The sequence below is a fragment of the Zootoca vivipara genome, chromosome 7 (genome assembly GCF_965207765.1).
Source record: "Zootoca vivipara chromosome 7, rZooViv2.hap1.1, whole genome shotgun sequence".
In the NCBI taxonomy this organism is placed as follows: Eukaryota; Metazoa; Chordata; class Lepidosauria; order Squamata; family Lacertidae; genus Zootoca; species Zootoca vivipara.
In genome coordinates, this window is record NC_142590.1 from 35,298,809 (window position 1) to 35,317,580 (window position 18,772).

The window sequence follows — 18,772 nt, forward strand, 5'->3', positions numbered from 1 at the left end:
AACAGAGAAGAGCTATTTAAACAATCCATCACAAACATAACACTTTAGTGGTTATTTGATTATAAAGACAGTTATTTGAAAACTTGGAATATAATGAAAGGCAATAAAGAATGCAAAAAGAAAGGTTTTTTCTACAGTTGAAAGTTACTGCATGCTTTTATTTTTGATTAACAATAGGAAGGTGACCGCCTGAGTGATGAAGACCTGTACAAGTTTCTTGCGGATATGAGAAGGCCATCTTCTGTTCTACGGAGGTTGAGACCTATCACAGGTATTTTTGGTGATCTTTCTGAGAAGGCTGAGGCCTTTTTTGGTTTAGTAGCCACTGGCACCTTGAATGGCTTTAATTTTGTTTCTGTATCTGCTTAAGTATTTGTTATTCAGTAGCAGAATGTGGGTCCAGTAAACCATTTTATAACACATCGGTAGCTTCCATGAGATTCAAACATTGGACAGAGAGCTAATTCCTTATTTTTCCATAGCTCATCAGTGCTGAACTAGAAAAGTAATACTACAAATTAATCGCGTTTTCTCCCACAATTCCCCTGAAACTGTTGTTTCTGTGGCTGGCTCCCTTGGGTTTTTTGGGATCTGAACGACTCAGATTTGGGCCCCCAGGAGGAACAAAGTCTGAGAGGCCTTATTTTTTCCCCCCTGTGGATTTATGCATTTTTATTTTTGGCTAAGATACATTAGGGTTTTTTAAAAAATATATTTTTATATCTGAGAGGCCTTATGAGTCATTCTTGATATCAGTGATTATTTTTCCAACAATGCCTTAAGCAAGTAAAACCCCTTCCGGGGATTGACAATCCTAACTTTCCAGAATATTATTTGCTATCGCGTCACATTGCTTCTTTTGGAAAAGAATTGTGAGTATTTACTTTCTTGCCTTTTGACTATTAAACTCAAATAGGTATTACAAGTAAAGCCCCCAAACTGATCAGATCATAAAACATTTTTACTAACCTTTTGACACAAGGCTTGGTGTTGATCTTGGAAAGTTATTTCTCCTCTTCTTTCTGACTTAGCATCTGGCTGTGGCAAACTGCTGGACAGACCAGTGATCAGACAGGCTGCTAGTGGTTTGGTGATCAGACTCTACATAAGGCCTATGTTCCTAATAAAACATAAATATTTAAAGGCACACTTTTAAAATAAGTAAATAAAAATAAGGGTGTTAACATTGTTTTCTTGCCACTATGTCATGATTCCTGCCTACCTATGCAAAGCAGCATTAGAACTTTGTGGCTAAAAGGAAAAAAAGGACCATATTTTGTAAAGTTTTCCTGATTCACCACCTGGTGATGATTGTTACTCATCATGGGCAGCCAGGCAAATGGTTGCTTACCAGATTGGTTATATTGCTAATTTTTCTCCACATAGCTCAGTTGAAGATAGACATTTCTCCAGCCCCAGAAAACCCACATTATTGTCTAACGCCAGAGTTGCTGCAAGTCAAACTTTACCCTGATAGCAGAGTACGACCAACAAGAGAGATCCTGGAGTTTCCTGCAAGGGATGTTTATATTCCAAATACAACATACAGGTAAGAGTGGAATTTAGATTTTAATTAGTTTACATGGTACTCTCTTTCATCCAGATGTAGTGATTGAGGCAGATCACACAGAGATTGCTAAGTCTGTTCAGGATAATCACACTCTCAGTAATCAGGTAATTGCTCAGAGGACAAAGAGTCTTCAGGGGAAGCTTTTTCATTTTTCATTTAGTAAACCCATAATAGCCTGTATCCTCTGGATTTTGTTTTCATATTTCTGGAAACTGATTAGAGTCACCAGTTCTTAGTTTAGTGCATATTCAGAGGATTACATAAGATATACTAGTTCACAGGCTGGTTGTTATCCTGTTGTTCATACAATCCGGTAAAAAATGAAATAAATGTAGATGCCCTAAGTCTTTCAATTCCTATTTCTAGGAATGTTCTCCTGGTGTTGTATTCATCTTTGCTTTAATTCTAAATTTTATCTGTCATGTTCTCCTAATTGCTGTTTAGAATTTTATATTTTAACAATTCATCCAGATTCCTAATTTATTTGACTGTGGCTACAATCTTATGCTCTTATCTGGAAATTGGCCCTGTTGAATCCATAAGGACACAGGCTTGTACCTAGTGCAGGGCTAAGTAACTGTCTCATCAACACAAGAATTTACACTTTTCTCTCCTTCTCCCCCCATGTGTGCCACCACACTCCCCAAATCTGCCCCAGAGGGTTGGAGAAATCCCCAGAACAGTTTTAGGGGGTATGCAGGGGGGGGGAAGAAATGGGAGGGCAGTCCCTTTGCACAAGTGTCGTGGGAGGTTACTTAATGGGGCATTGAATACATACCTTAGCTGCCATATAAATGTGCAATTGATTGCACTATAGAAGAGTCCATAAATAGATCCTGTGAATCCCCTTTCAGGTGTCCACCCTTGCAGTGGTGGAATGGAGATGTTGGATTGTTTGGCATAAGACTACTGTATTCCACTTGATAGTTTATATGAAAATATGGACATTGAACTCTTCCTTCAAGTAGCATCTATAATGCTGTGTAATATGGACATTTCCTCTTTAGACAAGTATCTGATTCTTGGAGAGCATTTCTTTCCTTTCACAGTTGCTCCCCACTGAACTTTCAGAATCAATACACTTCACAATCATCCTTGGAAGTCCTTCTGTCTTCCGTTTAGCTAATCTAGTGCTAGGGTAGTCTGAAGCAGCTTTTTCATTTGGGGAACTGCTTGTAATAAGAAAACTGAGGCCTGATTCATATTTTACCACTTGCACATAGGAGATGTCTCCATGGTCTGGTCTGGTCTGATGCCATTTGCAAGAATACCTGGATGGAGGTATTTCTAAAGAGCAGGGTAAAACGCATGGTTTCATAGCATGCCACCATCCATTTTGGTTATTGATGCTATAAAAATCAAGACTGGACTTCAGTTTGTTAGGCACTGTGAAGTTGCAAAAGGATTATATCCTTTTGTAACCAAGGTTATTAAGTCACTCCAGAGCTGACATGCTTCCAAAAGCTTTGCTGCATAATTTATTGCAAGTATGGGGAAGCCATGGCCCTCCAGATGTGGTTGGATTTCATCTTCTGTTGTTTGTTGTTGTTGTTGTTGTTGTTGTTGTTGTTGTTAAATTCTATACCACCTTTCATCCAAAGATCACAGGGTGGTTTACAATATAAGAACAAATATAAATACATAACAATATTCCTGACCATCGGTCATGCTGACTGGCCCAATGGAAATTGGAGGCTAAAAATATCGGAAGTTGGAATCGAAGAGGTTCTCCAAATCTGATTTACTGCAGCACAAAACTCTAGGCCAAAAAACAAACAAGCAACAACCCCAAACAGCTTAACTGAGCTGAAAAGTGATTTCTTCCAAATTTGGTTTTATGTGGAGAGTCTTAATTTTATTCAATAGATGAAGGCTGGAAAGAGTTATATTTCTGAAAACTGTATTTAGCCATCACATATGAATAACTGAAAATTCTTTTATCGCAGAAACAGCTTTCTCTAAAACCTGACTGTTCTTCTGGGAACAGGCCAAATTTCTTGTTTCTCAAGGAGAAATTTAATTAACTTCAATGCCAAATCAGGAAGAGAATTTGGAAGACAATTCCATGTCTCTTTTCAACTAAGTATATTTTTAGGGATTAGGGCAGAGGGATAATAATTGTGGTCAGCCAACCATCAGGGAGTGTGCAATAAATCAAGGCAGGTAAAAGTCTTCCCAAGGACACAGTGCTACCAAATAATATATGTATAATATAGTCATGTAATCTTTACACAGTGCTTTGTTGTATAGCTGGGATGAAAGATACTTTGCTTTTTCTTGGAGAGGTGGCAGGCTACTGAAGAGGGAAATCTATTTCTAAAAGTGATGGATGTGGATCCTTATTTTACATTACTAAAAAGTGAAAATTTTCTTATTAGAAATGGGTCATCAGTTTGCCAATATAAATGATAGATTTGTTTATTTAGCAAATGACATTGAGCCAAGCAGAGGATGAGCGTAAAGATTTTCAAATCTTTGAGGCCTGCAGCAGATCTAATATGAATTTGCAATGTGACACTTTATTTGAGATACTCCACAGCAGCTGTGAGAGATACTTTACTGTGTCTTCAACAATGAAATTCAAAGGGCTAAATCAGGCATCCCCAAACTTCAGCCCTCCAGATGTTTTGGACTACAATTCCCATCTTCCCCAACCACTGGTCCTGTTAGCTAGGGATCATGGAAGTTGTAGGCCAAAACATCTGGAGGGCCGCAGTTTGGGGATGCCTGGGTTAAATACTAGATTTAAGAAGAGGAGGAGGAGGAAGAGGAAGAAACACATGCATTAAGTGTAACATGTAAAAGAGAAATTAAACTTGACAGAAGTTCTCCCAACTACGTGGTAGGAGGAAAGGGGAGAATACAACCCTAATACTTCGCTCGAGCTCATTGATTCTTGTTCACATGGCTTAGCTTGGTGTGCAAGTGGTGTCGTTTCCTTTCCCTTCTCTCAGCAGAGGCTAGTGCAAGGAATTGTGGGAGGCCACAATCACCATAGTGGTATCCTAAATTCTGGAGTGGTGAATGGCAGACATTCTTCTATAGAGAAGCAGCTAAGGGGGGGGTTCCGGTTTCCGCCTGCAGGAATGGCGGACCTGTTTTCCATCTCTCTGACCTTCGTGAGGAATTTGGCGGTTGCTAGGGGAGTAAATGGCAACCCCCTACCCTCTCCGGGGGTTACGGAGAGGGGCCGCTGGCCCGCGATGCCCCCAGACCCACTCCGACTGTTTTTGGAGTGGGGGGAGCTTGGGCTGAGCACTTACGAGGGCCAGGACTCCCGGACGCTAATCTGCATGGCGGGGATTTCCATGGTTAAAGAAGATAATTAGGCTTAAATCTATGGACATACTTCAGAAGGAGGGGAAGAAGCGCTGTTTACTGCTGAGAAATTTATGCTGCTGAGGGAGAGGAGTCAAAGATTGTACTGCATCTGGAAGAAGGATTGATGGGGACGGAGCGATAAGGGAAGTGAGTTTTTATTTTTTTTTCCTTCATATTGTTGCCTCGTACCTTCCCGGACGCGATGTCCTGGCTTGTTTGGAGTGAAAGAGAAGCAAAAGACTGTGTGAGTTGAACTTTATAACTGTTGTTACTGAGCATATTTTTTTAAAGATGTGGAGTTGCCGATGAGAAAAGCCTCCCCCTAGTCGGGCGGAAGGAGTTCTGGACGCGCTCGGAGGATTTATGAGTTGTGACGCACTTTAAATTGGAGCAGCGACCTGAAGCTAAGTTCAGCTATAGGGCAAGGAGATCCATTAATTTACCAAGAGTTTATGGTTTGATGTTTGGGTCTCCTGCCTGAAAAAGCTGTAAATTCTATAATGATCGTGAATCTTCATGGCTATGAGAGAAAACGAAAGTGATTTGAGCTTTTTGAGATGGCGCTGCTTCGGGCTGCTTCGACGCAACAGGGAGCTCCATTAAGATTTATGGGGAGGCTGGACTGATTAACTCACACAGGAGAAAGAACATCTGTGAAACTTTGTTTGATATTTATCTCAGCGGCTGGGAAACAATCGGATGAAAGTGGAAAACATCTATGTGACTGTAAGGGGAAGATCTGGATTATTATGAACTTGGAGGACGATTTGAACTTTAGAAAAAAGACGGCAGTGGACAGTTGCGAGGAATTCCCAATTTCTTGAAGCATGGGAACCCAAATAAAAAATTCTTTAGATGATTTGGTATAACATTCGGTTTGATTGATATATATATGTGTATAATTTGAAATATTGAATGTGATATAATTGGTTTTAATTGGAAAATTAATAAAAATATTTTTTTTTAAAAAAAAGAGAAGCAGCTAAGGGGGTGCACTTTTCTATGTCACTAGGGTGGGGGCAGCTACTAGGCAAGAATCGAATTTTACTTCATTCACTTCAATGAAATCCAGAACGGAGCCGATTTATTTTGTGCCATCCAGTTCAGTGGAATCTCTTGTATAGGTAGAGGTGTGTACCAGCTATAGTAGGTCACAGGTGTTGTGTAATAAAAAGCATGTATGTTCTCCCTCATACAAACGACTTCAGCCTTCATTCAAAGAGACAGGACTTGCTCCCCCTAAGCTGTGAACTGCATTGCACCCTGTTTATTTTACTCCATAGAGATCCATGAAAGCTGTTGATCTGAACAGAGAACAGTGACATTTTCCTCTAAAGGGCAAAGCCTTCCCCCATGCCTATGGTGACATTGAGATCCACGGTAGTAAGTTATGCCCCCCTAAATGTATCCTGAAAGCAATAGCTTATTTTCTGCCATCAAAATGAAGTGGCTGAATTCTCTTCTATGGTGATACAGGCTGGGCCAGGCTAGGAAAACCAGGTGGGCTGGTGAGCTGCTGTCCTGTGCATAATATTTCCTTTCTGCCCCAAGATTTCTCCTTGCCACACTTCTTCCCTGCAATGTTTGCTTCTTCTGTCTCCCCTGTAGTAGTACAAGTTCTGCTGCTGAGAGAAAGGAGGGAAGGTAGGGAAGCTCAAGCCCAAGCTGGGGCAAGCTTTTTCCTTCCCTTCTTCCTTCTCATTGGTATGGTAAAGGTCTTCAGATATAGCTATCCTTAAGAAAGCTAAGGAAAGCTTGCTAACAGTGGGTTTCTAGAGACAGCAACAATCCTAAAAAACTGCCTGCATTTGTCTGTTTCCATTACTCTGCCCATCTTTTGACCATACTGTGTTTTTGTATATGGTGGCCACAGAAACAAAATATATCATTAAGGTACAATGGAATTCTTTCGCCTGAGTACTGAAAAGTGCCTTCACTTGGCTCTGACAGAGGTATGTTCTTTATTAGATAGACTCTAAATGGTGATGCTCAGTCAAAATTTTCAAAATCTGTAGAATGTATCATCAGTTTGGTTGATTTGATAAAATAGGGTCGTCCTTTCTGAGGCTTCCAATAGAGCACTCTCTTTTTCCTTTCCAGTTTTCCTCTTGAACTTGACTTGATATATTTTCCATTCAAGTTTGTTTCTTCACATGCAGTATGCCACCAACCACCTGAAGATGAAATTATAAGCACCATTTAATTGATAGCGACAACACTGTAGTACAATCATATGGACTAAGGGCATGGTTCATAGACCCCCTTTAGGCACCAGAAGGGCTTCCATGTGTGGAGGAGGATTTCTCACATTTCTTCTCACGCCGTGTTTGATGTCACTTCTCAAAATCCTTGGTAGCATCAACAGTAGCTTATCAGGGGGACTGTACATCTATGAAGCTTGTCATAACATCGTCACAAATCCTCATGTCCACCACCCCTCTCTCTAAGAACATAGGAAGCTGCCCTATGCTGAGTTGTCTACATTGGCATTGCCTCTCCAGAGTTTCAATAGGAGATATTCTCAGCTCTACCTAGAAATGCCAGGGATTGAACCTGGTATCTCTGCATACAATGGCCCCTACCCCCACTCACTGCACCTCTCTTTTTTAAAAAAAGAACTCATCCTATTTTAACTTAATTACCCAGAGTCAGATTTTTAAAACCCACAGCTCTCCTATCTATCTCAAACACTTATATTCTCTGTAAAACTGATGCTCAGAAGTGAACTTTATACGGTTTCATAGTTATCTACATTTATTAGAGGAAGTAAAATAAATAGGATTGAACTGCAAATGAATTAAAATAACTTACTGATTCATGCTGCAAAATTGAATTTTCCACATTGGAAGGGGCAGAAAAGGGAATTTTAGAATAACGTTTTTGCCCGGTTTGAGGAGACAGTGTATAGAATCCTAGCACTTCTTACGAATTTACTTGGAGGTGCTCTACAGGAAATCATGTCACCAATCTGTTATTCCTGTGTGATACGCTCTCTCTTTTTAGATCTTTGCCAGGTCACTTCATTTTTAGTTCTATTTCTGTTTCCTAAAGTTCTGTCTAATGTTCAGTTGGGGACTAAAAATAAATGGGAGAGAAATTCTAGAGCAGGGATTGGGGAACCTGTGTCACTGCAGATGTTGTTGGTCTCCCAACACCCAGCCAGCATGGCCAATAGAGAGGAGGTACACCAACATCTGGAGGGCCATAGGTTATCCATCCCTGCTCTAGAGCGTGAGTCACATGTTCAGAGATTGATGAGATGTAGCCTTCCAAGATAGTACAGAATGCATGTGGAAAATTACATAGCTGGATACTCCTCCATATCAAATATACATTTATAAAATACCATATTGGAGCAAAAAAGTTATAGTGTCTATGACATGCTAGCTTTCTGAGTGCAGATAAGTTTGTTTCTAAACATGATGGATCACTCAGATGTGCAGTCCCTCACCCAATATACCCAGCTGTTCTTCAGAATTTGCTTCTGGTTCCTAATGCTTCATTTTTCAGAACAGGGAATATATAAGTTTTGTAAACAAAGTTGCAGCTATATCTTCCACAGAAAAAGACTACCTGAATTGTTTTCTGGACATTTGACTTTTCTTTCAGTATTGCTGTTGTGATCTTTTGTAGAGAACTTCACTTCTTTCTGTTCAGGCAAAACATTAGGGATATTCCCAGTAATCCTGGAGAGAAGAGCAGTGTAGTCTGTTTCTGAACCTCCCATTGTGAATGTATATTCAATATAACGTTTGTTAGCTCTTGAGTCTTCCAGCTCAATACGCAGGATGTGGTCACCTTGGTTTACAATGGAATAGATCTTTTGTAGGCCCAGCCAAAATTCTCCTGAAAATACAAGTTGCACAGACCGAACTATTAGGGTAGGCTGATGGCAAGACATAAGCAAGTTAGAGTTACTAATTCGGTTAATTAAGCAGACAACCTGAGTCTTGGGAACCCTTGAACTTTTCAGATAATCTCTCTTGAAGATCTCTCTTTTTTGTTTACAACTTTTAGATTATGCACTAATGATCAATTAAAACAGGAAACTAAAACTAAATATGAATGGAATGGAACTTTGCAGCTTGCCATAGTCTTCCAGGGATAATGCAAGGCATACTTAACAAAAGTATGTGAATGAATCTCTCTGATAAGTGAAGCGAGTGGCATCTATAAAATTTAATTGCAATGGAAGTGGAGTGTCAGCCATGAGAAAGGAATGCACTCTTAATAGGCATTTAGGTAGTGTCATTTACCACAGCACATTTAAATTGAACATTCTAAGTGAATTACATGGAGTGCAAAACTAAGCATGTTTTCTTAGAAGTAAGTGTACATTGGATTCTACTAAAAAAAAAAGTTGTATTTTCTTCTATCTTTTTTCCAGAATAACTACATTAAGGCACTTAAGTTGTTGGTATCCTGGGCCAATGGATACATTCCAAGTTGGCAAAGACAAATGAGAGAGGACATTTGAACAAGAAATAGCGGAAAAGATAAAACGTACCCTTTTAAAACAAACATGTGATTTTGCATTTATGTTTCAGATTTCACAACCAGGCAAACTTTATATAGTGTAATGATGAAATCTCAGTTTCAACTTTGATTTTGCTGCTGTGGGAAAGTATTATCAACTTTCTTCCCAATTCAGCTATTCTTAAAGCTCTTATTTCAAAAGTATTGAAAACTTCACCTTTATGAACTCTTTTTTTTTTTAAAGGAAGATTGGCTCTTGAACCACAGCTTGGCTTCCTATGTCATGTGAACCAGGTTCTTGAGTTTTATGTAGGGGACAGTGAAGGAGCTTCAGTATTTTTTAATTAAGACACCATTATTGTAAAAACAAAAAAGGCAAAAATTCATATTGAGAGCAGAATTGTTGTGGGGACTTTCATACATCATAGACAATCTAATCTCATGTCATCAGTGAAGCTACCATAATTTCCAATTAATATAAGAAGGACTGAAAATACCTGTAACAAGCTATGGGAATGCCAAAACAATGTGTAGCTATTAGGAGGAAATGAAATTGCACAGAGCTTGTTTGTGTCTTCAGTGCAAATTATATAACACAGATCCCAGCTGGGAGGAAACGGGGGTGGCGGCATTCTAACGGCTTTTTGAGCTAACCTACATGTGCAGTTTTTCCTTAAGAAGACTTTGTGATCGTTCAGACATTTTTGCAGTGTCGCGCATGCTAAATTTATTTGGATTTCCCCTACTTCTCTTTGGAACAAACTGTCCATGAGTTCAAGTGAACTGCAAAACAATCAAACTCATGGTGGGCCACATTTAATGGAAATATTTTCTATGTAATGAATCCAGATGTTGCTGGATGATGTCTGGGACTGATGGAGTTGGAATCCAGTAACATTTGGTTGGAATCCAGTAGCACTCTGGTTTAAGAAGAGAGTCTTTGATGTTAGACATGTCTGCTCTACATATCAAATAACAGCTGGAAAATCCCATAATTTACTGATAACAGCATTTCCTTAGCATGTCTAACATCCTGAGTTCAGTCCCCAGCAGTTTTTAGTAACAAGGATCTTGGATGGCAATAGTAGGAAATGGCTCTTTGCCTGAGATCTTGGGAGAGCCATTGCTGGATGGGCCAGTGATTTGACTCAGTATTATTCAACTAATAGAAGAATAGATGTTTTGAGACATCCCTAGATGCTAGGGGTGGAACTGAAGATCATGCTATTACAACTGTTCTGTTAGCGCAAACTTTTCTGCATTCCAGGCAGAATGATCTCCCCTCCCCTCTGCTTGCACACTATTCTGGGACTTCTCCTGACCCCCCCAGAGCAGATTGAGGAGGAGGAGGCCCATTGCGCCATGAGTTCTTTCACTGGCTTCCACTAGCGCACCAGGTTATAAAATTTACTTTGCAATCTTGAAATTACTGTTTTGCAAGTAATGACAATGAAGCCACTTAAACTACTTATGGACTATAATATTTCAGGACTTCACTAAGTGATTTCAGGATAATTGCAAATATATGTTGCTCCCTGTCCTGGTGGCCAAACAGGGTTGCCACTTCAATTCTTGCCCCCCTTTAGCATCTCTGTAGAAGCAGCTTGGAACATACCTTTAGCAAAGTGTGCTGGATGATGTGTCTGTTAGCCTGCACCTTGTGTCCCAAGTGGATGATTAACTAGTGCAAATAAGGGTGGTTTCTTTGTGTCTGGTCCTCTGATGGGATGATTGGCTGGTTAAGTTTAGAAACCAGGATTTTGTTTCAACGGAAGCCCATTGAGCTTTATGTTGACCCAGTGCTATTCATTGTGTGATATGCATGAAAACTGCCTGTTGTATCAGTCACTACGTGGCAACTTTGCTACTGTATATTATGGAGTTTAATTCTAATATGCTGTAAAGGTTCTTGAGTATTTTCTGGCCTCATTTGGTCCAATATTTTCTGCAAAAAACATTGAGATAATAGAAATATCTTTTTGTCTGCATCGCTATGTTTACAGATCTTTAGTACTTTAGTGCAGTATTTTAGACACCTAGAAAGTGCCTCCTTACATACTTCCTCACTCAACTTGTAAAGTTTTTGAAGTAACAAAAGTGGGAAGCAGGCACTACCCCTTGCTAATGGCACAGCAGCTGTAAGTGCTGCTTTGCCAGTGCCAGGGAAAAGCTTCACACTAAGAACACTGAGGGGAGTCTTGTGCCTGGAAAAGGGTGCAGAAAATTGTGAAAACTGAAGAGGGTGATTCTGTGAAATGGGCAGGATGCGCCCTGCCCGTCTTGCATTGCATTGCATTGCATTGCATTGCATTGCATTGCATTGCATTGCATTGCATTGCATTGCATTGCATTGCATTGCATGGAACTGCAGCTGTTGCCATGCAAGCCTCTGCTTGTGTTATATGGTTATAGTGGGGTGAGGGCAGGATAGAAGACGGTAGTGATTGGGATTGTCAAGCAGTGCATAAATCAACTAAATTATTGGATTCATCCACATGAACTGTACATCTCAGTTTTGTGTTGTACAGGTCATCTGCATCAGTCATATGCCTGATAGACTCAGTCTATGGTGTTAAGCCCTAAGCAAAAATGTTCTGTACATGTAAACATGAAGGTGGATATGTATCTGAAGTGCAGGGTATATTACTGGTATTCTTAATCTACATTGTGTATGTTTTTAAACATCTGAGTGGCAGATATATTAGGATCTATCCATAAAACCCAGTTTTGGCAGGTTATGCATTCCGATTAACTTCTTTTCTGTTAACCCATCCTGCATGTGCTTTTAGCAAACTGGTCTTTAGAGGGGCATCCTGCCTTTGATGCTCTGTGGGTTAAAGTCACATTAATACCCAATCCAAGGGTAGTTTAAATCTCAAGCTGTTCGCCGTGCACCAATTCAGACCAAAACAATGGGGGTGAAGAAAGCTAACCTGTTTAAAACATGCCCCAAAATAGCAAATGTGAACCATCCCTTATTCTCCTAAAGGTATCTTTTCCACTTACTTTAATGTGTTGATGTTTGCATAAACCACAGTCAGCTACTATTTTAGCACATAAAGATACTTCAATTATTTAGGAAAATGTAAGAGGATTTATTTACCATCAAGGTTGCCGAATCCATTCATATAGTTCTCCCAGGTTTGGTTGAAATCTAGTGATCCATCTGATCTGTTTTGAATAACTGTCCATGCACTTTCTGTGTATGAAAAAAGATAAATAAATATTACCTGCTTTATTGCCCCCCTCCCTTAGTTTTGGACTGCAGCAAACATAGGCCCAGTTCATATTGTGCCCCTCCATGAAAGCTTTTTATGCAGTAAAATATAGAAAAAAAGCAGGGGTGTGTGCGCGCACACACACAATATTTGTAAAGTATTCATTGAATTTACTCCTGCATGTGAATTTTCATGTATGGGTATGAAAGTTATGCATGCCATCTGTCCACTGCTGGAAGAGGTTTAGTTGTGATGATTATTCAGTCATGGCATCCTCATCTGACCCAATTGGAACATGTCATTGATCCTACTGACTGCACCATTTTATTTTATTTTTGGTAATCCTAGTTAACTATTGACCAGCTGTAGTTAAACTGATAATGAGCTAGATAGGCAAATAGTCTGACTCAGTATAAGGTAACTTCCTATGTTTCACTAATGGAACACTTAACATCATTCAGGGCAGAAAATGAAGTCCATAATGATTTTTAGCAAGAGAATTAGATGGTCCCTGGTGTAGCTGGACTTACCTGCTTTGATTTCACAGTAGACATTAAAAGCCTCAGATCCTCTGGGCTTAATAGAATAAATGCCACTAGATCTTTCACCTCTGCTGTATATCCACATGCAATCAGTAGCATTGCCTAAGAACAACAAGATTTTAAAAGTTACAAATGCATGACTAAATTTGTGCGGGGTGAGTTTAAGGCACACTGAAATGCACTCAGTATTGTGGCAGGGACTTGGGTGATGATATTGTATGAAAGAATGCTATGAATCATTCCTTTGATTGTTGTTACTTTTAATATGTCACATTATCCCATCCAGTTGGTGAGCGCTGACAAAATGGTAGCCGAAATGGCCGCTGAGAAACAAGAAGGAAGTATTGGCATACTTGGGGAAAAGTTGTGGCTTGCAGAAATAAGCTTTTAAAAATAAAACAACCCTAAATGGACAAACTCCATCAAAGCAGCCAAATGAGCATGTTCGATAACAACAGAATGAACAGTGACAGTTTAAAAAAATAATTGAGAGCAGAGAGTGGGGAAGAGAAAGAGTAGAATGTCCTACTTGTAGGGAATGGATGACTAGAAGCCTGAAAAGGAGCTTTCCTTTTTCGGAGGGAGGATACACTGCAACAAGGCCACACTTGTTTTTCCAACAACAGTAATAAAGAGAATTTAACAGTGTGGCGTTCAAAGATGTATACCCATAGTAAAATGTATACTAGAACAGTATTCACAGATGACAGTGTACACAAGGATTACTTGTTTTTTCTTCTTCTACAGGGGCAGTTACCTTTGTAATCTTGAACTTTAGTTGTTGTATTAAGTTTAGTTTGCCTTGTTTCATTTTCTTCTCTCAAGGGGAATAAAGTCTGTTTGCTGTCTTGAAAACCAGGGCTGCTTAGCTGGGGAGACAGAGAATTATTATTATTATTCTGTTTTTTGTTAGTAAAGTTCGTCATTCATCTACTGATACTTTGGAGCCTAGGTATATTGAGAGAACAAAATGGGGGAAAGTGGTTTACTGATGGTAGAGACCTCTTATCTTTACCAGAGAATTCCTGAGAATAAAGCATTCCCCCTCCCCAATACCTTTCTACAGTCATGTGTGGGGCATGCCCAATTTCTTTTACCACAAGAGTATTCTCCATGACAGGAAGATTGTTAGCTGAAGGAAGTGTTTTCAGAATTTTTCAAGTTGAAATACAACAAGGAAATGTTATTTTTCCATTCCAATCCTGGAGCTACATTGGGAATACACAGCGAAGACACATAGTGTCCACAAATTATCTTAGAGCATGATGGAAATATATTTAAATTATTAAATCATCGTATAAGATTAGTTATTCCCTGTCCACTTTGCTATTTGTTCAGGAGTTTGTACTTTTTCCATTAGTTCTTTATTTCTCCCAATTTCTGCACCCTTTACCTCTTTCTCAGTTCCCAGCTGTCTCAAAAATCACCTAACATCACTGAAAAAACTGCCCTGAATTGGAGGAGGTCATTGGTAAAGCAGCAATGTTACCTTCTCTTCCAGGTCTTCTATTTGTTCTTGTTGTTTGCCAATTTGAACATGCTGCGCTTGAACTATTTTGAGAAGGGATCTGAGGTGGTTGTCCTGCTGCTCAACGAAGTTCTGCAGGGAGAGCATAAACAATGGCTTGGTTTCAAAGGACCATGAAGCAGAAGGAGAAAATTTAATAGTGCAAGTCCATGGACTCTTGAGCAAGCTCTGGCTGATATATTCCTGCAGTGTGGAGTCAGTGTTTTACAGCATGAGAAATATGCAGAGTACAGAGGATCTAGGCCAAGGGTAGGGAATTTGTGGCCTTCCAGACTTTGGTGAACTATAACTTGCATCAGCCATGCTGGCTGTGGCTGAAGGATATTGGAGTGTATTTCATAAAACGTATATACGGCTTTATTGTGGAAAAAACCCTCAAAGCAGTTGGTGAGTAGGTTCACCAGCATCTGAAGGGTCACAGGTTTTCCATCCCTGATTTGGATTTGTAGCACATGTGCTCTAAAGGTAAAGGTACCCCTAATGGTTAGGTCCAGTCGCAGATGACTCTGGGGTTGTGTGCTCATCTCACTCTATAGGCCGAGGGAGCCGGCATTTGTCCGCAGGCAGCTTCCAGGTCATGTGGCTAGCATGACTAAGCCGTTTCTGGCGAACCAGAGCAGCGCACGGAAACGCCGTTTACCTTTCCGCCGGAGCGGTCCCTTTTTATCTACTTGCATTTTTTGGCGTGCTTTCGAACTGCAGGAGCTGGGATTGAGCAATGGGAGCTCACTCCATCGCGGGGATTTGAACTGCCAACCTTCCGATCGGCAAGCCCTAGGCTCTGGTTTAGACCACAGCACCACCCGCGTCACCATATGTGCTCTAGTAGGCTACAAAAAGAGAGTTTGTGTAAAATATTGCCGATAGAAGAGCTTCTTTGGATTTAAGGTCCTTGCCGGAGGCTTTCCGCTGGGAGAAGGGCACCTCTCAGTGCAAGCCAATTTCACCAAAGGCTGTTGTCTTACCATGCTAAACAGAAGTAGAGGGTATATCCTCAATTTTATTTGGAGGGATGGTTTTGTATAGTCAAATCATGCAACAATCCTGGTTTGCTTCATAATCTATGGATCCTGTACTCTGCCCTAAAAAAATGATGGATTAAGAGCTGGTTTCTTGGAATTGAAGCAAAGCTACTGTCTGGTGACTGGGACTTGCTTTTATTATCTGTTTTTGCATCCTACCCCACCCCCTATAAACGCATTCATTTTGCTACAAATATTTAAAAATAAATGAGCCTTTCCTGTGTCATGGTCTTATGTTATGAAAGGGAAGCGGTTCCAGCCACCAAGTGTATTCTGATTATCCTCCCTTATGGACTGTCCAGAAAAAAAATTCTAGGTGCAAAAGCATGTGGCTTACATGTTTAGAACACTGGCCATCCCTGGCCTTTGTTAAAATAATTCATCTCATCGTGGTTGCTTTTTGGTAAAGCACAGAGTATATGTGAGCCATTGTTTAGTTCTCTAGATATTCCATGCAGTTTGCTGTTGATCCAAAACTATCCTCCTTAAAAAAACTAATTAAAAAAGATAAAGTCATGAAGTATCCTTGTACCACAGGATACATTTTATATAATTGCATAACAAACATTTAGAAACAAATTTACAGTAAAGAACCAGTTGTTACTTTCTGTACATTCATTTCATTCCTCAAAATGCAGTGATGTGGCTTTCCTGGAAATGTTTGAAGTGGAAAACATTCCTGTGCAAAAACAAGGGTAGTTTGCACTGGAAAATGTTTGCACTGGAAAACCCAGCCAGATGGGCGGGGTATAAATAATAAAATTATCATCATCATAGCAGGGGTATCCAACAACATTGCCTGCAGATATTGTTGGTCTCCTAACTGCCATCAGCCCCAGCAAGCATAGCCAGGAGTCAAGGTGATGGGAGTTAGTCTAGCAACATCTGGAGAGTACTGCTATAAGGCAGGCATAGGCAACCTTGGCTCTCCAGATGTTTTGGAACTACAACTCCCATGATCCTTGACTACTGGCCCTGTTAGCTAGGGATCATGGGAGTTGTAGTTCCAAAATATCTGGAGAGCCAAGGTTGCCTATGCCTGCTCTAAGGCATCAGAACATTTTCCTATACTGTACTGTACTTTCCAGTACCCTTGTACTTGAACACAAATTGACCTGATTTGCAAAGGAATTTTTGGCTATGCCTTCCCCAAAGAGAGATCTAATTTAGCATCTAATTTTTTAAAAACATTTTAGCATCTTAATTTTACTTATCACTGCAAAACTAAGCAAAACTGTATGAAACAGCCGCTAGATAAAGTGTCTTTCATCACTGATATTAGTGCAACAAGGTCATCATTGACTTTGGAGCTTTGGATTCTATCAGTAGCCCATTTCAGGTGACTTTGGCAATATTAAATCTATTCCATACCTGCTACTTACTTTAAGTGATGCAATTTCTTCAGGCTCCGGATTTTCAATCTGGGTCTGAAACAATTTGGTTATTTTTTCTTCCAGCTTCCCTACTTTATCCTGAAGTTGAATCTTCTCCCGTGAAAGTATTTCTATCTTGGAATTCAGCTCCACAGAGATGTTCCTTATCTCTTCGTTATTGACTTGCAACATAGAAGTAGTGTTTTTTAGCTGTTCCTCGTCTTCTTTTATCTCATTGGCTTGTTTTGAGATCTCATTAAAAGATTGGTCAAAAAGGTGAAGTTTCTGAAAGATGTCATCCATTTGGCCTTTGGTCTTGATGGCAAAGTCTTTAAGGCCACGCCCAAGCTGGAGCAGCCCGGTGGCTAGTAATTGCACATCATGTAACATAGCAAACCTTGGCTCAGGAGATTCTGGTACAAAGGGAAACTCATCTCCATCTATTCTAGTTGCAGCAACTAGAGAAATTACAAAGAGTAATACTAGTATTATTTTCATTTTCTTTCTGCTTATGATAGCCTTTGGGAAAGAAAAGCTTTCCCAAGCTGCTGTTAGCCTTTCTATGTGATAGTTCTTGCAACTCAGTTTGCCTATAAATATGTGCTGCTCAGACCTGAAAAGTCAAGTTGAGGTAGTTGATCATTAAACTTAAATGAGTGTAACCTGTGTCGTCGTTAGGCTTTTTGGACATCAAAACAGACAAACCCACCTGACTAGCCATTTATGTCAGACTTTTTTTCTGATCAGCTGTGAGGAGAGATCAGCTGGAGGCAGTAACGTCTTAAGGGTATCCAGCGCCGTGGTTCAAGAATGCTCCGCCGCCCGCCCCCAGAGGCAGTAGCGCACGACTAAGGGGCGGAGATGGAGGGTGGCGGAGCCTGGACGGCGCGCACCACCTTGCAGGGGGCTGGCCTGGGCTCAGAGCCCACCTCCCGCAGAAGGGGCTGCTCGGCCTCCCTCCCTGGACCAGCCCCTCCTTGGTGCCTCCCTCCAGCGGTCGCTCCTGGACGTGGCGGTGGCGCGCGGCCATTGAGCTTCCTCCATGAAGCAGAATCAGCGAGACTCCTGCCTAGAGTGGCAGCAGGCGCGTGGTGCCACTCTAGGCAGGAGTCTCTGATTCTGCTTCATTGAGGAAGCTCAATGGCCGTGTGCTACTGCCGCCATGGGGGTGGGAGGGCGCCGGCAACAGCTGCTCCCAGACACCAGCCGTTCGGCGCCCCTGGTGGCCAGGCGCCCTTGCGCCACCCAGCCCGGGCCTAGAGATGGCCCAGGCTGGAGGCAGTACTTAAGTGGTGAGGCCTCTAGTCAACGACTACCTAGCCCTCCTATAAAACTTGACCAGTTGCTCAAGGACCTTGCTGAGACAACTTGTATGTTTTGGCCTCAGCTACAGGAGTACTGTGCATGGTACTGAACCTCCACCTTGATCTCCTTCAATGGTGCATAGTCTTGTTCTGCCCTGGCTGCCTGGGGAGCCTGGAACTACTGATCTCTCCTTGCTTGGCCCATCATTCCTTCTTGGTGGTTGGCATCCCTGTGTATCATAGTAAAGGCTGAAAAGGGAGAATAGATGGAAATTAGAAAGGGGGCCACCATGTTGTTCAAACAGAAGTGATTTCCTCCTTTAATACACCATTGAACCCCAAAGGGGATATAAAGTTGTAAGGGATTTATATGACTGAAAAGTTTGTGTGTAGGAGTATGCTATAATAAGGTCATGCC

General features: G+C 40.8%; 2 protein-coding genes across 5 annotated transcripts in view; one reads left to right on the forward strand and one right to left on the reverse strand.

The window, feature by feature from the left end:
* Positions 1 to 18,772, forward strand: part of DOCK7 (dedicator of cytokinesis 7) — a 114,380-nt gene that overhangs the window by 43,223 nt on the left and 52,385 nt on the right. For all 4 annotated transcript variants that reach the window (XM_035123060.3, XM_035123061.3, XM_035123063.3 and 1 more), the window contains exons 13-14: positions 178 to 271; positions 1,387 to 1,549. In XM_035123060.3, the coding sequence (XP_034978951.3) occupies positions 178 to 271; positions 1,387 to 1,549 (257 nt within the window). The remainder of the gene's footprint in view (positions 1 to 177; positions 272 to 1,386; positions 1,550 to 18,772) is intronic.
* On the reverse strand, positions 6,834 to 17,619 carry ANGPTL3 (angiopoietin like 3). The gene is made up of 7 exons (XM_035123067.3): positions 17,060 to 17,619; positions 14,617 to 14,727; positions 13,885 to 13,996; positions 13,116 to 13,229; positions 12,471 to 12,566; positions 8,465 to 8,737; positions 6,834 to 7,065 (listed from the first exon to the last, which is right to left on the reverse strand). The coding sequence occupies exons 1-7, from the start codon at positions 17,546 to 17,548 to the stop codon at positions 6,881 to 6,883; spliced, it is 1,380 nt and encodes a 459-aa protein (XP_034978958.1). The 5' UTR covers positions 17,549 to 17,619; the 3' UTR covers positions 6,834 to 6,880.

Bases quoted from the DNA above. Each gene is read 5' to 3' on its own strand.
- ANGPTL3 (XM_035123067.3), bottom strand. From the start codon at position 17,548: ATGAAAATAATACTAGTATTACTCTTTGTAATTTCTCTAGTTGCTGCA. The intron at 13,230-13,884 runs GTAACTGCCCCT...TGTTGTTCTTAG, and splicing joins TAAAGTTCAAGATTACAAAG to GCAATGCTACTGATTGCATG. The intron at 8,738-12,470 runs GTAAATAAATCC...TTGTATTTTCAG, and splicing joins TGGATTCGGCAACCTTGATG to GAGAATTTTGGCTGGGCCTA.